This window comes from Astatotilapia calliptera, chromosome 15 (assembly GCF_900246225.1).
Source record: "Astatotilapia calliptera chromosome 15, fAstCal1.2, whole genome shotgun sequence".
NCBI classification, from domain to species: Eukaryota; Metazoa; Chordata; class Actinopteri; order Cichliformes; family Cichlidae; genus Astatotilapia; species Astatotilapia calliptera.
Window position 1 is genome coordinate 14,268,243 of NC_039316.1, and position 20,490 is coordinate 14,288,732.

The window sequence follows — 20,490 nt, forward strand, 5'->3', positions numbered from 1 at the left end:
CTGTGTAGTATCGTGATATTTTGTTTGCTAATAATGTATCGATACAGGAACAGCAGAAATCGATATTTTGTTACAAAAAAGGTTTTTGTGGACTGGAACATGCTCTGACTTCAGAGCATGTTGATCCTTTTTCTGAGCAAGAATCCTGACATTCCTTCACTGTCCAAATGTGTTTAACTTGTTTTTTGGCACCAATAAACATGACAGTTTACTTATTTTAATTTAAGACATGTTTTATTTTAATTAAGTTTAAAACTTTTTTATTTAATGTAAAATTGTATTTTGTTTTAATTTACTTTCAAATTCTTCAGTTGCTGAATGGGCTGCATAGTTTTCATAAATTGCATAGTTCAGAATAGCTATAATTGGACTAGACTATAATACAAACCGTTCAGTTTGTCAACAATAAAACTGACTGAAATGAGAGAAAGACTGAGTGTGAGACTTTGATATTAGATAAAATTAATATTGATAAAGTTTACCTTTATGTACAGAATCTGAATATCGCAAAATATTTTAAAAAATTGCAATAATATTGTATCGTGCGTTAAGTATTGTGATAATATTGTATCGTGGGATGTATGGTTATTCCCACTTCTATCAATAGGGAGAGATCACTTAGAAGACTTGAACATGATTTATTGAGATTGAGAAATTAATGTGTTTGGTAATTAGACATCATGGCAGAACAGACTCCCAGTGGTGATAGGATTTAAGACAGGAGCCCCCGGAGTCTAGACGCTGGTGGTGGTGAAGATGAAGACTGAGGCTTAGATGAAGCTCTGATGGGGAGGAGGTTAGTTGCACTGACGGTGGGCAAGAAGATGACTGGACCAGAGTCATGATGTCAGTACTGAGATTGACAGCTTGGGAAAGTGGTAGTGATGTTGTATTTTGAAATATGCTTTTTAAAGCTTTAAGCCCTGCTTTTTCAGTAACGTGTCTATCCACTGTTGCTCAGTTAAACTTATGCAGTGTAACTGGTGATTGCTGCAGCCATTCTCAGTTGAAACATTTACTTTTAGATTGCACAAAACTAGCGACTAATATTCAACTGTATGTTTTTGGTAAAACACATTTGCCATTTCCAGCAGTTTTGGTGCACAGTATTGTTCTTTGTTGGAGATTCCCAAAGTGAACTGTCACTGAAGGTTGACAGTATTCTAGCTTCCTGGCTCCATGACATATATGGTCTTGTCTCATTGTATCCACTAGGGAAATTAAATGCATCAGGATGGATTTCCATCAATCCATTCATATGATATTTTACGTCATTTAAACATTTATTGATTAAATATGTAGATTATTTGAAAACTAACTGAATGATAATAGGTCTTAGGGATGAACAGAGTGGTGTCAGCCTTACATAGATGGAGAAATGTGCTGAATGTGCATAAATATGACCTATTGTGGAATAAATTATGGCAGTGAGTGGTATATCATACGTTTGGTCTTCACATTTATCCTTGATATCTGACTTGTTGCATTTTCTTTCTGCATAAAACATCCAAGTTTCCTGAATGTCCTTCCTGCTTGAATGAACCTGGTCTCACAAGATTACCATAACAATAAGGTTGAAAACAAAGTCCTGTTAGCACAGTATAACTTTATTAATGGATTCCAAGAATATCCTGGAAAAAAAATTGGAGGATTTTCCATAATGTATGTCCTCTCCTAGTTTACATTCTGTGGCTCCAGCAGTGAAAAATGTCCATGGTCAGAAAATGAAAGTTGCTTGAACAACATAATGCAAATGAACAGTTTTGAAACAAAAGTACAAAATTGCTCAAAGTCTGCACAGTGGAAAGCGTGCCAGAAAATATTCTGTCCATGCTTCTTTTATCAAAAGATAAAGTGATTACAGCCATTTCTATCTGTTGATGTTAAATGATGTTAACTGCTTTTGACTGCACTGAAAATACACCCAAATTAAATAGCTCGGATGATGCGAAACCCTTGCCCTCCCCCTCATGTTCCAGGCTAATTACTCATAACCTCAGTACAACAGAAATACAGGCATCATTTTGATTTGAAATACAAAACCTAAATGCAAATCAGGATGTGCTGTTCCTAACAACCCCCCACGGTAGCATTTGGCAATTGCCCACCTTTTATTTTATGCTTTGACTAAGAAATCCAGCCTGGCCTCATTTGAAGTGCTCTGAACGGACTTTGATGTGTGATTAACGAAGATCTGAATGCACAATAACATAGAACTTGCTTCGAAGTTATCATGTACTGTGTTCTTTTCTTTTTTAGATATGTTGAAAACGAGTGAACTAACTTTTGAAATATTGTAATTTTTTTATTGGATAGTTGATGTAGGTTTGCTTTTTATTTCAAATTTTTTAAGATATAAAAAAAGTAGAAGGTATATGCAGGCATCAGTACTAATGCATAAAGCTCTTTAACTTTCAAAAGTTGCATCTGTATGCAATTATCCAATTACCCATGTCTGTTTTCTTTCTTTTTTTCTTCTTCCCCAGGTCTGTTTCCAGCTGTGTTGAATCTAGCGACTATGGCTAATATAACAACCAATGCTACCTGTGGTTCAACTGGTCCAGAAATGTTCTGCAAGCTTGTGGAGCACGTTCCAGGACAGCCTGTTAGAAATGCACAGTGTCGAATCTGCAACCAAAGGAGTGCAAATCCCATGGGTAAGGAAGAGTCACATCCACATGAGACTTATAGTCTTAGTGATTACAACAATTAATCATTTTACATTAGTTAATTAGACTATGATTGGCCAGATGTTAACCAATCATTTTGTCTAAAACGATAATTATAGAACAAAATGAGGAATCAATTGCAACATGACAAGACGACAATACAAAATTAGCCTGCACTCATTATTCAAGTAGTCTACCAGACTGTCATAATACAATGGATCAATAATTCAATTAACCGCTCAGCCAGTCAAATACCCAATCAGTTTGTCAGTGAAGCACCCCATCATTAACTAGTATCCAGTGATTAGTCAACAAACCAATTAGTCAGCCATCAGTCAGCCAGTTCATTGTTGGTGTTATTCATTAAATGGAGCCCATCCTTTTCTTTATTTTCTTATTGTATACTCTTACATTGGCGCATATTCATATAATGATGGGCCATGGTTTAAAATAATGAGGTCAACGTGTATCCATAGTAGCCTAGTGCTTAGTCTTTAGCGTGCTCTCAACATGAGGTTTTAGAGCTTTGTTTTTTTTTAACTTGTGGCTCTTTTTGTCCTTTTGAGCAGATATCTTTAATTACATTTTAAATATATACCATCAAATCACAACAGCAGTTTCCTCAGTGCACTTTATATTGTAAGGTAGAGATGCTACAATACTACAAGGAGAACCAGGCTCAGCGGCTATCTGCCACAACAATCCTTAATATGTTCATTGACAGTGTGTTCAGTATGTTCAAATAACAACTAGCTGTATTTTGGTAGGGTATGTAGATCACTTCTTGGCTGTGTAAAGTGAGTTAAGGGGGGGTCAACCATCAGGTTGCCCAACATTCAGAAATGGCCCACTGCTTATAAAAGCACTAAAAGAGCAGTTGACAGTTGGTGGGTGAAATTTAAAAAAACCTCATTGCTGTTGCTTTGGTCCTTGTATTTTGTGTAGAAAACAATATATTGTCTGCAAACACTCACCAACTGCTTGCCAAGTAGTAGTAAAACTGAAAAGTGCAACTCAACATATTGGTTTTAGAGACTTGTAACAACTTTAGTTTGAAGGTCAACACTTGGCAAGTCGGCATCTTTTATGCAAACTACGGGTGATTACACCAACCTACTAGTAAACACAGAAATCACAAGGAGCTTTTTGGTGCAGGGCTCTCTTTGTGACTGATTTCAACAGAAAGCTCTAGCATCCACCAGCTGGTCTGGGAATTTTTTTTTTTCTAGGACGTAGCTTCAGTTTTAAAATAAAGTTTATATGTCGTCATCTACAGGTAACTTTGTAAGAAAGCATTTACCCTAGGTCAGGGGTCAGCAACCTTTAGGACCCAAAGAGCCACTTGGACCTGGTTTCCACGCAAAAGAAAACACTGGGAGCCGCAAATACTTTTTGACATCTAAAATGAAGATAACACTGTATATATTGTTTTTTACCTTTATGCTTTGTGTGAACAACTAAGGTGTGTTGCTTATGAAATCCATGAAGTGCTACAGAGAAAGTTACATTTTATTTATGTAATTAACACATTTTGAAGAAATATAACAAAAGGAAAGACACCCAGCTGAACTAAAATGATCCATGTGGCAAACAAAAACTGTTGTGAGCCGCCACCCTTATATCGGCTTTGGGCTTTTGGAGCCTTGACCTGACTTTTAAAAAAATAATTGGAAAAAAAGCACTATGCTGCTGAAAAATGAAAAATAGATATTTGCAAAATTCTGCCTAAATATGTATTTTACCATGTTAAGGTGTGTGGCGGGGCGTGGTCTGCAGCGCCGCTGCAGGGGAGGCGGACGCACCTGAGCGGCACCCGCAATCACGCCTCGCCGCCTTAACGTCTGTGCTATCTATGCTGTTGTTGGTGTATGTCGGGCTGTGGGCTGAAAAGCTACAGCCGGCTGTATGCGTACAGCAACCCTGTATGAAAAGTGGTCAACCAAGAGATGCTGAAAAACATGTTCATGCAAACATCGTCGGGTCTGCCGTGTTTACAATGGGACTTCTGCTCCTGAACCTCTGTGCACAGCGTCTGCAAATCGGGGCTGTACGAAGTCACTTTCATCTTTACGCAGGACTGTAAGCTGTCATCTGTGAGGCGTGAGCGGTGTTTGTTTTTAACATAGTTCACGGTGGAGCTGCTGACATAATGTGGATCCGAAGATCCATAATTGACCTACCTGGGATTAAAAATCTCGATAAATGCACGGCGTTTCTGCGGGTACACCGGCTCCCACGAGTGTGACGCTTATTTTTGAACGATGAAAAAATAATAAAATATAATTTTATTTTTTATAGTTCAATATCACAATAATCTTCCAATTTAGAAGTACAAGTTAAAAAAAAGAACTAACATAAATAAAATACACTTCAGCTAAATACTTCTAATTTATTTTACCAAACCACGCCGAGCCACAGTATAAGTATAAGCCGCAGGTTGCCGACCCCTGCCCTAGGTGAATATTCATTTTCTATATCGTGGTTTTAGTGTTTTGTCCATTCTTTATTTGCTTTCTGTAAAATAATTTTCTTTACTGTGTTCTTCTAATGCCACACAGCAGGGTAGGAAAGAGCAAGATAAGTACAATACCTTTATTTTGTTATAGATCATTTCCATTACTTTTAACTGAAATGTCACAGGTAAGTAGCCAGATGACTGACAGGTGCCAGTCAAGCTGAAAAAACATGTCTGCTCTTAAAAACCTTCATTAACACACCTATAAGCACCAAAACGATTCTGCATATAGCGCATAAATAAAATGCTTGATTGTGACCTTTGCTTTATAATAAATTATAGTGGCGATGCATTTTTATCTTCCTGCTCTATTAAAACTGTTCTATAGACTTGTAATAGTACCCAGAAGAAGACTGTGCAAATGCACTGACATTTTTTCTTATTCAGAAGTGAAATCAAATATTACTAAATGGGAAGGAAATCTATTACTACTTCTTTTACGAGGTGGACAAATGTGCTTTTGATATCTGGCTTTGAACGTCTCAAATGCCAGGGTGGAGAAAAATTGTAGAGTACTACATTTTCACTTTAGAACAATGTAGAATGCAAGATGAAAATACCTGAGATATTTAAAATAAACTGTTTCTGTGTGTGCTTACAGAACATCATCCCGTAGAGTATGCCATAGATGGAACCAATCGTTGGTGGCAGAGTCCGTCGATAAAGAATGGAATGGAGTACCACTATGTGACAATCACACTGGACTTGAAACAGGTAGAAAACACACATTCATTATGAGTGAAACGCTGTTCACGTACTTTCACTGCATGCCTCTTTTCTGTTTTATTTATTTATTTGTATTGAACCGGGTTACTTGTCTTTATCAGCTTGCATCATCAAATTTAAGCATTGATTTTCTAAGGTACAAAGTCTTAGAATAACAAACGGGCAGCAGTTTCATCATTCGACAGATTCCTTTAGTGATGACACACGTGCATAATTCGCCAATATAGAAATAATGTCAGCAGACACCCAAGAACACACACAAGCACATATTATATAGGAGAAATGTACAACTTTTCCTCATTTTATACCTGATTGTCAGCACCCGGGGTACCAGAGACTAGGAGGTAGGAATCACAAGCCCTGATTTCTGTTTGCAGATACAGACGTAATAAAAGATGGTTGGGCTCACCTCGAAGTCACTCGCTGGTTGGCAAATCCAAATCATGTTACAAAGCCTTGAGTGTTTTCACCATCACTTTATGATGTTTTGAAATCAGATGTGACAAGCGAGGAGTGGATGTGAGTGTGAAAATGCATGCTTGTTGGCTAAAGACTTGTCAGTCACAAGTTTTCATCAAATGAACATTTCCTGGATCCTTTCTGATCTGACATTTCAACTCAATCACTCAATTAGTCATTAATTGAGTGACTGAGTACAAAAAGCCATCAGGAAGCCTGAGCTTGGGACTGTACCAGAGACTTGTGTAAGACCAGGAGGTACAGATAAGATTTTCTATATCTGTGTTTGTTTTTTGTTTTTAAATACTGTCTAGCTTTATATGTTGGAGAAGTGGAGGCAGGGTGGGATGCTTAAAGATGGCTGGTTTCAGATGCAGCATTAACTAAGGGGCTGCACCAGGGCTGGCATAAGCTTAAAATATTTTTTAATTGGGAATTATTCCTCCATTCTCTGTGAGGTTTCATTCATGTCATTTTCATTCTTTAAGGTAAATAACCACATGCTTGTAATTGCAATTACTGCATGTAAAATTGAAATCCTTATAAAATTAATAATTTACTAATTACTGCCCAACCTTTCATACTTAGCCCAAAACATGCAGCAATAAATGCATAGCTGTGACCCAATAATTCAGCTTTGTGACAGGTTTATTTATTTATTTATTTAGGACAGTGCATGTTAATGAACATAAATGTAAAAAAAAAAAAAATTACATGAATGTAAACATGCCAGATTATAGCCAAGGGCTAATTTCCATCTGTTGTCCTTAAGCATAAAAAATAGACATAATAATTCATAAAAATTCATCATTCATTCATAATAAAAACTCCATCACCAAACTTACACATACACACCATTCTGTTCCCAAATAAAACATTAAAACTATACAACTCATACATGATCACACACTTGATTTGTCCATACCCAGTTTTTAACCTTTGCCTTAAACAAATTGAGTGTAGAGCATTCTCTAATGGGTTGAGGAAGACTGTTCCACAGATGGCCACCCTGGACAGAGAGGACGTTCTGCCCAAATGCTGTCTGTCTGTGGGGTATAAACAAGTCTCCTCGGATTGTAGCTCGAGTGGTCCTGTCTGAGCTTTCTTTATGCCAAATGAACTGCTTTAGTGGTGGTGGAGCAAGGGAGTGTAAGACTTTATATATTAAACACACTCTTTTAAGTTTCACTAAGTTATTGAAGTTCAGTAATTTATGTTTTTAGGTTTGTGATGTGATATCAAACCGCTTTTTTAAAAAAAATGAATAAAGGGCAAAATCCTCTTTATCAAGGGGTATTTAAGGGGTATTCAATGTAGTCCAAGCAGAAATTCTAAGTACACAAATGCTCATGCATGTGTGCTATTGCAGCATGTTCATTCTTTGAAGGCGCACCTTCACTTGATGCCGCATCAGAAATGTGTCTTGTCAGTACAGTGGAACCCCGACTTACAAAATTAATTCGTTCCCGAGGGTCTTTCGTAAGTCGAAGCACCCATCGTGCGTTTTGACTGAGGCCATGCTGAACGATAGGCTATAGGCTAATCCTAACTAGAACAACAATACGTTGTTCAAGTGGAACAGCGAAGCGCAAGTACGGAAGCCAAGGGGTTGTCACTAGGGGTGGGTTTTGAGAATCGATTTATCGATTAAAATAGATTCTGGCTTGGATAACGTGATATCGATTCATTAAAATCCTGAATCGATTTTTTAATATAAATTTATTTTACCTGAAACGCCAGAATCTCAGGTGAAACCTCACAAAATTTTAACAACCACCAAACAGCTAAAACAGTGAATGAGAGCAGGAACACGTGCACATAAATGTAAACACAAAGCGCGGACCGCAGATCAGAATCAGTGAGATGTGGCTTTCTCACCCAATGGCACGGACACGGTCGGGGCTGAAAGCCGACAGCTCGCTGATTCTGATCTGTCGGCGGGTCCGCGCTTTGTGTTTACGCCCTTTTTGCGCTGATTCTAAAGCTGTTAGTTTTATCTCTCTCCAAACAATACTGACTGAACCAGCAGCAAAAGAAGCAGCAAACTATGCTTCACATAAACATTGTCATGGACTCCCTCTGACTTTTGGTGTTTTGCTTCCAACATGATAAAATCACACATCATGCACAGCTCTCTCTCTCTCTCTCTGTACTTCAAGAACAGTTTCCCGTCTATCCCCAAAATCTGTTTTCTGCATTATTCGCTTGCTTGTTACGCACAAGTCTACCGTTGTTTACAGCGCTGTCGGCCGCTGTTTTTTTCCTTTTACTTACTTCCGAAAAGAAAACCTAATTTCTGCTGTTCAATGGGCTTCAAATGCAAAACGCTTAGCTGTGTCTCTAATAAAACTGCTGTAACTTCAGAGGTAACGTTCATATGTTGATTAATCGTTTTCTTTCGTTTTTGATGTACTGCAGAATATTTTTATAAAATCTAGGCCAGGAAAATCACCTTCATGTTTTTCTGTGTTTTATCTTCAGCTACTTTGACACAAAGACATCTGCTGTGATGCTCACACCTTTCATAAAGTCTTGCGAGTGTCAGCTTCTATTTTATAGATACAAAAATATGTAAATGTACTGATCTGAATTATAATATTTCTGACTGTCTGAGGCAAAATTTCCCAGATACAAATCGAATTGAATCGAATCGTGGATCGAATCGTTTCGGGACCTTGTGAATCAGAATCGAATCGATTCTAGAAATCAGTGACGATACCCAGCCCTAGTTGTCACATGATTCGGAAGGCATTGTGGGCATTGTAGGCTCAGCCAATCAGAGCCAGTGGATTTTGTTACTCGGGCATTTTGCCGTAACATGGGCAAAAATATTGCTGTTCAGTGCCTTCGTGACTTGAATTTTTCGTGAAACGGGGTATTCGTAACTCGGGGTTCCACTGTATATAAACATCAATCCCTGTTTGCAATGTCCCTTTTTTTACACACTTTTTTCATTTGTTAAGGTTCATTTAACAGCTTCAGAATCATTATTTAATTGCTGTGTTGTATAAGTGTATTATACATTCAGACATACAGATATTTAAAAACTCTTACTAAAAGGAATATGTTTCACTAGACATGTATACCTTTTTTTTTTTTAATTTTCGCTCAGTTTACTTTTAGTTTTAGAAGTAATATTTAGCTTTTCCTAAATTGATTTATATGGAGATCCACAATCTCAGCTTTCCATTAGAATCAGACGTACTCACACAAATGCTTATTTTAATGAGTCAAATTCTTTTCATTTGCTTTCTGTTTGTGCACATATGATTGGATTCACACTGAGCGCAGATGCATTCAGCTGCCAGGTGCTTGATCCATCAAGCTCATCCCTTTTCTGCCACTGTGTTCCTTTTCCGTCAGGATGTTGCACGTACAAACACTGTCTTCCCAGAGCTACATTAACACCCTGTGCTGCATGCTGTCATGGTCAGCTTAGCTTGGATTTTATTTTCTCTGCAATTAAAGTGATTACTGCAGTTAGTCATTTAAAGGTGCGGTGTACAAAATGTGTCATTGATATGTCATCAGGGTTTTAAGCTACACAGAACTGTTTCAGTAGAGCTGGAATTAGTTAAACCAACTTTGCTATTAATCACTTCATAATCTTGTGTGCCACGCTTTAAATATTGGCTTCCATTTTTGACTTGGAAAGCTTGGCAGGAATCTCTGTGATTGAGTGGCTGTGTACTGGCATGGGCTGATTTAGGACATTTAGTTTAGTTTAGAAGTGTGATTAAATAGATAAGACTGCCAGATTGTAATTATATAGATGTTATGAGAATAAAAGTAATGAGAATAGAAGATTTAGTTTATGAGAATCCATGGCTTCATTAAGAGAAGTCAGTCAAAAATTGGTCTAAAAGTAAAAAAAAAAAAAAGAGATTAATTTTAGATGTCTAATAAAAACACCAATATTCATGAAAAAGCTGAAAACTAACTCGGGTTAACAATTTCTGATTTTCTGATCCCTATTTGACTTTATTAAGTATGTTTTTGATGTCAGCCGATCAAAATTCATACTTTACTATTATAGGGTTATGTAAAAAAATCCAGGTCTAGAAATTGTAACTTGCTCAACCCTTCTGGCGCCTGTTATAGTGGACTGGAAATATGTCTTTAAATTCATTTTAAACATATAAAGAAGGAACAGCAGTTAACCTCCAGCCTTTTTACACATCTAATGCATCCTTTTCTCTTTCTAATCCATGTGATGCGTTCATGGTGCAGATGTAAAGTTGCGGTTGTGATTCTGTCCTAAATCGAAGAAGAAAAATTAGAGTTATTTAAAAGTTGCATTTAAATACTTTACTAGGCAGTTTGCTACAGTTTAGTAGAGGCTGATTAAAGGTTAGTTCGGAGTCCTGAGGTGACGTTTGTAGTAATGTGCTAAGTTGGACTGATTCTGGACAGACTGTGGCGTTCATAGGTTATATTGAGGCCTTTCGTATGTAAGCTGATGATACTGATTAGATTCTGCATTATCTGCTGTCTAAGGATTGGGCTCAACCATGATACCTCATTTAACATCTGCTGAAATTTAAATCCAGGTAACTAAATCCATAAAGAGAAGTAAACCTCTGCAGCAGTGCAGGTCAGCTTGTCAGAGCCTAAACACAAAGAAAATCTACCAAAAAAGTTATTACATGACTTATTTCTAACTAGTTATTTAACCTCATGCCGCACTGCTCCACCTGATCTACAAAAGGCTGCAAAAGTGTCAAATGGAGCAGCAGAACTGTGGAATAAAAATAGATAATTATATAAACAAGATAAAGTGAAAAGACAGACATGAAAAGACAGACATGGAGCAGAGAAATTATGAAAATGATGATGACTGAAAAAGAATCTGTTAATTTAATGGCAGTACATTGCTCCAAAAATAATTGGATCACATGTTTTTCAAATGGAATTTAAAGTTTTTTGTTATAATAAAAATAAAGTAATTTTTATATGGCAACGTCTTGCAAATAATGTTTGTTTCAGTCAAATATATCCGGAGTTAATAAAATGGACTTGGGTTATTCAAATCAGTTAATAGTCTGGTGGTGACTGCTGTCTTGTGGCTCATTAAAATCAAACTGCTAACTAGCAGTGCTGTGCTCTATTCATAGAGGATATTTGTCATAACACTAATAGAAATTGCAGGTGGTGGTAGTAGATTTCACTTTTACTTCACAGGTAAACTGGACCCGTTTGACTGACAAAACATAATCAATGGGAAATCATCAAAGAACTGAAATTACAGCAACTAGCTGTATCCACAACAAGCAGAATAAAACCCTCCTAGTTGCCTTTTTTCAAATTTTAAGATTTCTATTCTAACATAATCCCACACGTTTAAGACAATGATGGATGAAAGTGGATGTGATGGAATGACCCTCACAGTTTAAAGTGTAGTTTGTTAAGCGAAATGACAACAAAAAAGTAGTGAAACAAACAAAAAGTAAGAGTTGAATACTAATGTCACATATGAATATTGTAGTATTTCTGGTCAGAGTCCTACTATTCATACTGAATTTAGAGCCACAAAGACAACTGCAACAAAGTGAGGCAAATGTGAAGAGTGCTTTTTCCTTTTCTTGCTTGCTCTTTTTTTCCTGAACGTAATTACAGCCCTGCACAGGAAGAAGAGTAACAGCCATCTTGAAATAATAATGACTTTAGGCCCATCAATCACACCTTTCACCACTGTGGTGCGTCTACTGAATAAATATTAAGGCTTCAGTGGTCTCACAAATACACACACGCACACACACCTGTCTCTGGAGTTGTCACGGGGGTGGAACGGACTCAGGCGCAGACTGAGGTAGCACAGTTCAACGACACTTTATTAATCACACTGGTGCGCTATATACACGTGAAGGGAGGGGGGAAACACCAGGGTCCCGGGGATCAATAGGCTGGGGAGACACTTCTTCGCACTCGCTCTGCTCCCTGTCCAAACAGTCTCCACACAAGCAGCTCAGCTCACTCTCCTACTCACGGGGTCCAGGGGTCACAAAAGGGCTGATCCAGGTAAACCTGTTTACACAGACGAGGGTAAGTCGAAGGCAAACACGGGAACAGTAGAATCGCAAGGAAGCCAGGAACCAGGGCACCCTGACGAAAAGTGGGCTACTGGAACAAGAAGGCATCGGTGGGCAAGAGACGAAAACAGGGCGTTGTTGGAATGCTACTACGCAAGTAACCCCGGCGGAAGGGGCTACATGAATAGGATGAGGGACCTATGGATTCTTCGATACCCAACATCCACAATGACGGCGAAACAACTAGTAGCTCAGTGTTCCAACATTCGAAAGAAGGGACTGCTCTCACAGCTAGAGATTGACGAGGTACAACACAAATGCTACGGCAAGGAGGAGTCAGGACGCCAGGTCAGGGGGGAGATATCATCACCCCCACCCGAGATTGGGTACATAGCCCCAAGTGCGATAGGAGAAGGATCGTTGAGTGCGAGAGGAACTGACCTGAAAAATAGGATCATGGCCAAGCTTGAAACCTGGATCCCCCGTAGCCGGTTACCAAGATTACGTGAAGTACCCTCAGAAGGTCTGCTAGATGATGTTAATGCAGCACTACGGGCAATACCTACAACCACGATTACCGACACTAACAAGCTGATCTACAATACGGCAGCAGTGATCAGTGAGATGCTTGGCTACAAGTTGAACTGCGACAAGGGGCAGTACCCTCCATGGAGAAGGAGGCTAGAGGGCAAGATCAAAGTAGCACGGAGGGAGGTTAGCCAACTAACGGAGTTGCAGAAAGGTGCGACAAATAAGGTGCCTAAGAAATACAGCAAGCTGTCCATACCTGAGGCCTTGGAAACTGCCAAGCAAAGACTCACAGCCTTGGCCAGCCGCTTGAGGAGGTACACCAGAGAGATAGAAGGCAGGAGAATAAACCAGCTGTTCTCCACAGAACCAGCAAAGGTGTACTCTCAGTGGCAAGGGAACAATAAGAGAACAGCACCACCAAGGCTGGAGACGGCGCAATACTGGAAGAGCATATGGGAGAAGGATGCAACCCATAACGGCAATGCTCAGTGGCTAGAGGATCTGAGGGCAGACCACAGCGACCTCCCTGAACAGGGTACAGTAACCATCACAGTGGCAGATATCCAAGAAAGGGTCTCCAGTATGAAGAGTTGGACAGCACCAGGGCCCGACATGGTTCACGCCTACTGGCTGAAGAAGCTGACTGCACTCCACGAGCGTCTGGCAGCACAAATGAACCAGCTGCTAGTTAACGAGAGACACCCGGAATGGCTAACTGAAGGCCGGACGGTCCTGATCCCCAAGGACCCCAAGAAGGGACCGGTCCCCTCCAACTACCGACCAATAACCTGCCTCAGTACTACATGGAAGCTCCTGTCAGGCATCATATCGGCTAAGATGAACAGGCACATGGGTCAATACATGAGCGGGACACAGAAAGGAATTGGCAAGAATACCAGAGGCGCAAAACACCAGCTACTGGTAGACAGAACAATCAGCCGAGACTGCAAGACCAGACTGACCAACCTGTGCACTGCCTGGATTGATTACAAGAAGGCCTATGACTCAATGCCCCACAGCTGGATACTGGAATGCCTAGAATTGTACAAGATCAATGGGACCCTAAGAGCCTTCATCAGGAACTCAATGGGGATGTGGCGTACAACACTAGAGGCCAACTCCAAGCCCATAGCACAAGTCACCATCAAGTGCGGGATCTACCAAGGAGATGCTCTGTCCCCACTGCTGTTCTGCATAGGCCTGAACCCCCTCAGTGAGATCATTAACAAGACTGGCTACGGATACCGACTACGGAACGGAGCAGTTGTCAGCCACCTCCTGTACATGGATGACATCAAGCTGTATGCCAAGAGTGAACGAGACATCGATTCACTGATCCACACTACCAGGCTATACAGCAATGACATTGGAATGTCGTTCGGACTGGAGAAGTGTAGTCGGATGGTAACAAAGAGAGGGAAGGTAGTCAGAACTGAGGGGATTGAACTACCAGAAGGCAACATTGCAGACATAGAGGACAGTTACAAGTACTTGGGGATCCCGCAGGCGAATGGGAACCATGAAGAGGCTGCTAGAAAAGCTGCAACCACCAAGTACCTGCAGAGGGTCAGGCAAGTCCTGACGAGTCAGCTGAATGGTAAGAACAAGATCCGGGCCATCAACACGTACGCCCTGCCCGTGATCAGGTACCCTGCTGGGGTAATAGGCTGGCCAAAGGAGGAGATAGAAGCCACTGACATAAAGACAAGAAAGCTCCTTACATCATGGAGGCATGGAGGGTTTCACCCCAAGTCCAGCACCCTGAGGCTGTACGCTAAGCGGAAGGAAGGGGGCCGGGGACTGGTGAGTGTCAGCACCACAGTCCAGGATGAGACAAGGAACATCCAAGAATACATTGGGAAGATGGCCCCAACTGACCGAGTGCTCAGTGAATACCTCAGGCAGCAGAAACCCAAGAAAGAGGAGGGAGACGAGGAACCATCATGGAAGGACAGGCCCCTGCACGGTATGTACCACCGGCAGATAGAGGAGGTGGCTGATATCCAGAAATCCTACCAGTGGCTGGACAAAGCTGGACTGAAAGACAGCACAGAGGCACTAATCATGGCAGCACAAGAACAAGCTCTGAGCACAAGATCCATAGAGGCTGGGGTCTATCACACCAGGCAAGACCCCAGGTGCAGGCTGTGTAAAGATGCCCCAGAGACAATCCAGCACATAACAGCAGGGTGCAAGATGCTAGCAGGCAAGGCATACATGGAACGCCATAACCAAGTGGCCGGCATAGTGTACAGGAACATCTGTGCCGAGTATAATCTGGAAGTCCCGAGGTCAAAATGGGAGATGCCCCCAAGGGTGGTGGAGAATGACCGAGCTAAGATCCTGTGGGACTTCCAGATACAGACGGACAAAATGGTGGTGGCTAACCAACCGGACATAGTGGTGGTAGACAAACAGAAGAAGACGGCCGTAGTGATCGATGTAGCGGTTCCGAATGACAGCAATATCAGGAAGAAGGAACACGAGAAGCTGGAGAAATACCAAGGGCTCAGAGAAGAGCTCGAGAGGATGTGGAGGGTGAAGGTAACGGTGGTCCCCGTGGTAATCGGAGCACTAGGTGCGGTGACTCCCAAGCTAGGCGAGTGGCTCCAGCAGATTCCGGGAACAACATCGGAGATCTCTGTCCAGAAGAGCGCAGTCCTGGGAACAGCTAAGATACTGCGCAGGACCCTCAAGCTCCCAGGCCTCTGGTAGAGGACCCGAGCTTGAAGGATAAACCGCCCGCAGGGGCGTGCTGGGTGTTATATATACATACATATATATATACATACACATATATATATATATATATACATACACATATATATATATATACATACATACATACATACATATATATATACATATATATATATATATATACACACACACACACACACACACACATATATTGTCATGGTCCTGCGACCATGACTCAGTGACTTTATGTTTACGTTCTTTATTGTTATTACTTTCATTATTATTCATGGCTGTTTTGGGATGGTTTGTGTTTGGGATTTTAGACACTGGGTTCTGGGTTTGTGCTCCCTCTGTTGGTCCCTGGTGTTAGTGTTCCCCTGTCTCGTCAGGTTAATCAGGTCCAGCTGTTTCCCCCACCTGTGTGTGATTTCCCAGTGTCTCTTCGTGTACTTATAGTGTGTGATTTCCTCTGCTCCTCGTCGCGTCGTCTGTGTTCATACCTGGTGTAATCCCCTGCGTGCTCTCCCTGCTGTTCTCCCTTCATGCTCAGGTTTGCTATTTCTTTGTGTAGTTTCTCCCAGTTAGTTCATCCTTAGTTCTGTTTTACCATCCCCACTTTATATTGGATATTATCAATAAATCACCCTCACACCTGAATAAGTGCTGCGTTTTGAGTCCTCCTTCCGCTCTCCACACAGCCGCTGCCCCGGACCGTGACATATATATATATATATATATACATGCATACATACATACATACATACATACATACATACATACATACATACATATACACACACACATATATATGCTTTTATATGTATTATTTTGCAGCATAATAGTATCATTATCACATCTTAAAATATCTAAAAAGCTTATGTAAGGAGCTTAGATTACCAATGAGTGAGACTGCAAGGTCATCTTACCGGTAATGTGATTTGGATGTCCCAGCTCGTCCACTGACTCCAAAGGGTTAATGTTAAATTCTTATTATTTAAAATATGTCAAATTTACATCTTAACGTCTTGATAAATTACTTATTTGTTATTGGTGCTATTATTGTAGGATTGGGTGAAAATGATCCACCATGGTAGTTCTAAAAGGCTTTTTATTTTCTTGTTCTAACCAATCTGTCTTCACCCACTGACGATCCCACAGGGGGTTTTGTTATTCTGTCCAAGAGGTTTCTAACCACTTGGCATCAGATATGACTGTGCCTGTGGTGTCAAATTGATATGCCAATAGACACCTTGAGTGTTCCTCTGCAACACTACAGCATTTGACTGAATGGGAGTATTCTGTTTGGTGCCCTCCATCCATTCACTTCCACTTATCCTTTTCAGGGTTGCGGGGGGCACTGGAGCCTATCCCAGCTGTCATAGGGCGAGAGGCGGGGTACACCCTGGACAGGTCGCCAGTCTGTCGCAGGGCCAACACACAGAGACAGACAACCATTTGCACTCACTTTCACTCGCACATTCACACCTAGTGGCAATTTGGATTATCCAATTAACCTATCCCCACAAGTTGCATGTCTTTGGACTGTTTGGTGCCCTGGGATTGAAAAAGAGTATCAGCCCATGCCAGTATTTTTTAATTTTGCATGACTGTAGATACCAGTAACATCTCGACCTGATTTAATTTTGTTGAAAGTCAGGCTCAAAGTCAAGGTCAAGGTCACAACAAATGTGAAGATCAATAAAAACGTTATATTACCAACTGTTTTTTATGGATCGTCGTCAAACTTCACAACAATGCCACTGGGGGACATGAGTATATACATTAACTAATTTTTTGACCTTGAACTTAACTGTTAGCGCTAAAGGTCAAAGTTTACCTTGGAAAAAAATTTTAAGAAAGCATATTGAATAATATATTATATGAAAGGGCATGGAGCAATGCCCTACAGCATCACAGTGATGTCATAACAGGCGGACTTCATTGTACTGTAGTACAAACAGACTAATGTCAGCTTGTTGTAAAAAAAACATCATAAAACATCAAAGTTTTAATATAGCCTTTGTACTTCGGGGGGAGTTGCACTATCTGAGTGCTCTTGTTGATTTTGAATTCATGATTTTAGAGAGTAAAGTAAGTGATACGAGTGTCAGTCAGTCTCAATGATTACTAATGTTTTTAGTATTTTCAGAATTGAAAATTTGCATTCTCATGAACCTGAGACTTTTAGGTCAGTTGAATATTTGAAACTTCTTTATTCTCCTATTTAAATAATGGCTTTTGTATTAATTACAGCAATAGTACATTCCATCTATGCTGCAGACGTTGACTACAAATTAAACGTGGTTAATTTTTTGTTAATGCATATGTGTGAATGTGCTTCATTGTATGCGTGACGCTCGATCAAACCAACAGAAAGCTATTTACTCTCCAGTGCACTGAATTTCCTCTGCGACCGCAGTCATTTCACTCGGAAAATGACAGTGGGCTTGTGTGTGTTGTTATCGTCTGTGACATCACCACTCTCATTTCCTCTCTTGTTATTGTTGAGACTCTCTGGACAGAAAGACTAAATAATGAGAGAGTGGGAGCTGAGGGTCTATGTGCTTCACTCCGTGTGTGAAGCAGACAGTTGATGTCTGTGTATGTTCTTCATTATTTTTAGATAAATTCTTGAATCATATCCGTGCGTGAAGATGCATCAGACTTGACAATACACTAAAAGCCATCCGCAGAGATTCTGGAGAGTGGCTTGAGAATAATTTCTAACTTTGCAAAAATAAACATTTTTTGGGGAGGGGCTTTCATTAGTTTTGAGGTTTAATTTACTTTTTAAAGATTAAAAAATCAAACCCCTTTTTTTTACTGTATCATTGGAGTATTGCAACTCCAGTTTTTCATGCCAAACTAAGAGCTTTCTGGCCATGCATCGCTGGTGTATAAAACTCTGAATTGCAGTTGGCATAACTAATAAAATACATTTAGACTAAGAGATGTCTTAGGACTATTTTACCATGAGTGGATATGCTTGTCTTGCAGTCCCAACATTTTAAAATCATTGTAAGACAGTTAGATGCAATACATACTTACTCTACAATACTGAACTATTGGGTCATGCAAAAAGACAGAAATGCATGTGAAGTAATACAAGTACGCAGAGAAAGTTGCAAAATGTGAATGCATTGGAGTCGTAACATGATTGGGTGTCAAATAAGGAGCGTAGGCTTTATCATATCCATCAAAAGTTGTCAGAGACTGTATGGGCTAATAGTTTAGCAGATAAGAATCTATTTTCTCAATATTAATTTGCAAACATTTTAGAGATTTTATCATCTACAGAACAAAATGTTATTGAAGCACTGATAATCTGTATGGAAATCTCAGTGTGGAAGGGACACAGCTGGAAACCAATATTGAATGGCTGTGATCTTCTTAAAGCCATGATCTCTAATCTAATTTACTTAATGGGCTCAGAAACACTTCTGAAAATCATTCAGTCAGTGAAAATGCACAGCAAAACTCCACCATACAGACAAAAAAATCAAGTAACAAAAAACATATCAACAATTTGAGAAACACATCTTTCCTTCACTGTGACTTTGCTCATATAAACTGGACTCAATTTGAAGTGTACAACTATTACATCATTAATATAATAATTATTATAATATTATTAACATTTTTTTTTCAATTATGGACACAGCATTGTGCTGCCAAAAGAAAAGAGACTCTGGATTTTCACCAGTGCACCTGTGCAGTAGTGCATATGGCATATATGCAAATTAAACACTAATAAGAAACAAAATATCAATGTTTTGGAGGAACACAGGCTACCATCTAGGGTTCCTTTTTCAAGGAATGCTTTCTCATTTCAAGAAGACAGTGCTGAAATAATTTAAAAATAGCATGGCTCCATGCAAAAAGTTGTCCTGTTGCCACACTGGTCTACCTGCAGTCCAGATGTGCCACCCTATGTAATGTTTTATGAAGCGAAGAGTAAAACCAAAGGTTTGCTGAACAGCTGAGATCCTGTATTAAACAAAAAAAGGAAAACTTTGTGCTTTCTAAACTGCTGCAGTTGGTCTCCACAGTTTGCAAAGGCTTTGTGTTGTTGAAGAAGAGGTGATGCAACACAGTGGTAAACATGCTTCTGACCTAACACGAGCTAAACATATTGCTAGTATCAAAATGAATATGAAAAATACAAAAAAAATACTGTGGTCACTTTATGTTACCTTCTTATTTTAGTCAGTACCCTAAGAACGCTGAATTAATTATATTTTTTGCTTTTCCCACCACATTTTACACAAAGTCACACCATTGTTGATTCAAAATTTGATGTGTTAAATGCGTATTTCTTTCTTTAAGCGATACAGACAAACTTGTTTAGCTTTTCAAAAATAACAAACATAAAAAATGATGTAGTCAGAACTTTTAGTGCCAACAAAAATCATAACTAAGAGGACGTAAATGAAACATCTGCTGTACCCAATAAAAGTTTGCTGGTTTAATGTCTGACAGTAGCTTGGGCCAAAGCAAGAATGTGGGAGATTGCAGCATCTGGTGTTTTGTGTAGAGTAAAGCCTATTTAAAAGCTTAGGGCCAAATTACGACCCAGTCTGTGAGTGAGCGTGTTAGTGTATAAAGGCATTTCATTTGTATGTGCAAGTGTGTTTTGAGCAGTTCAGGCAGAGTGACAGACTTAAACAGAATGGATTTCAAAAGGCTGTTACACAGCCGGGCATTCCTCTGTCTTATCTCGAGGCCCGTGTTTGTGTATACTGCTGCCGCTTCGCTGTTCAAATCTATGTGAAAAACAATATTTTTTTCGTATTTCTTGTTGGGGTGTTTTTTTTCTGCAGTTTGCTCAAATATCAGAGTCCTGTAACTTATTTGCTGCAGG

The 20,490-nt window shown here is 39.8% G+C and overlaps 1 protein-coding gene across 6 annotated transcripts in view; it reads left to right on the forward strand.

Annotated features, from left to right (window-relative positions):
• Positions 1-20,490, forward strand: part of lama2 (laminin, alpha 2) — a 231,551-nt gene that overhangs the window by 40,629 nt on the left and 170,432 nt on the right. For all 6 annotated transcript variants that reach the window (XM_026194235.1, XM_026194236.1, XM_026194237.1 and 3 more), the window contains exons 2-3: positions 2,487-2,657; positions 5,786-5,898. In XM_026194235.1, coding sequence (XP_026050020.1) covers positions 2,487-2,657; positions 5,786-5,898 — 284 coding nt within the window. The remainder of the gene's footprint in view (positions 1-2,486; positions 2,658-5,785; positions 5,899-20,490) is intronic.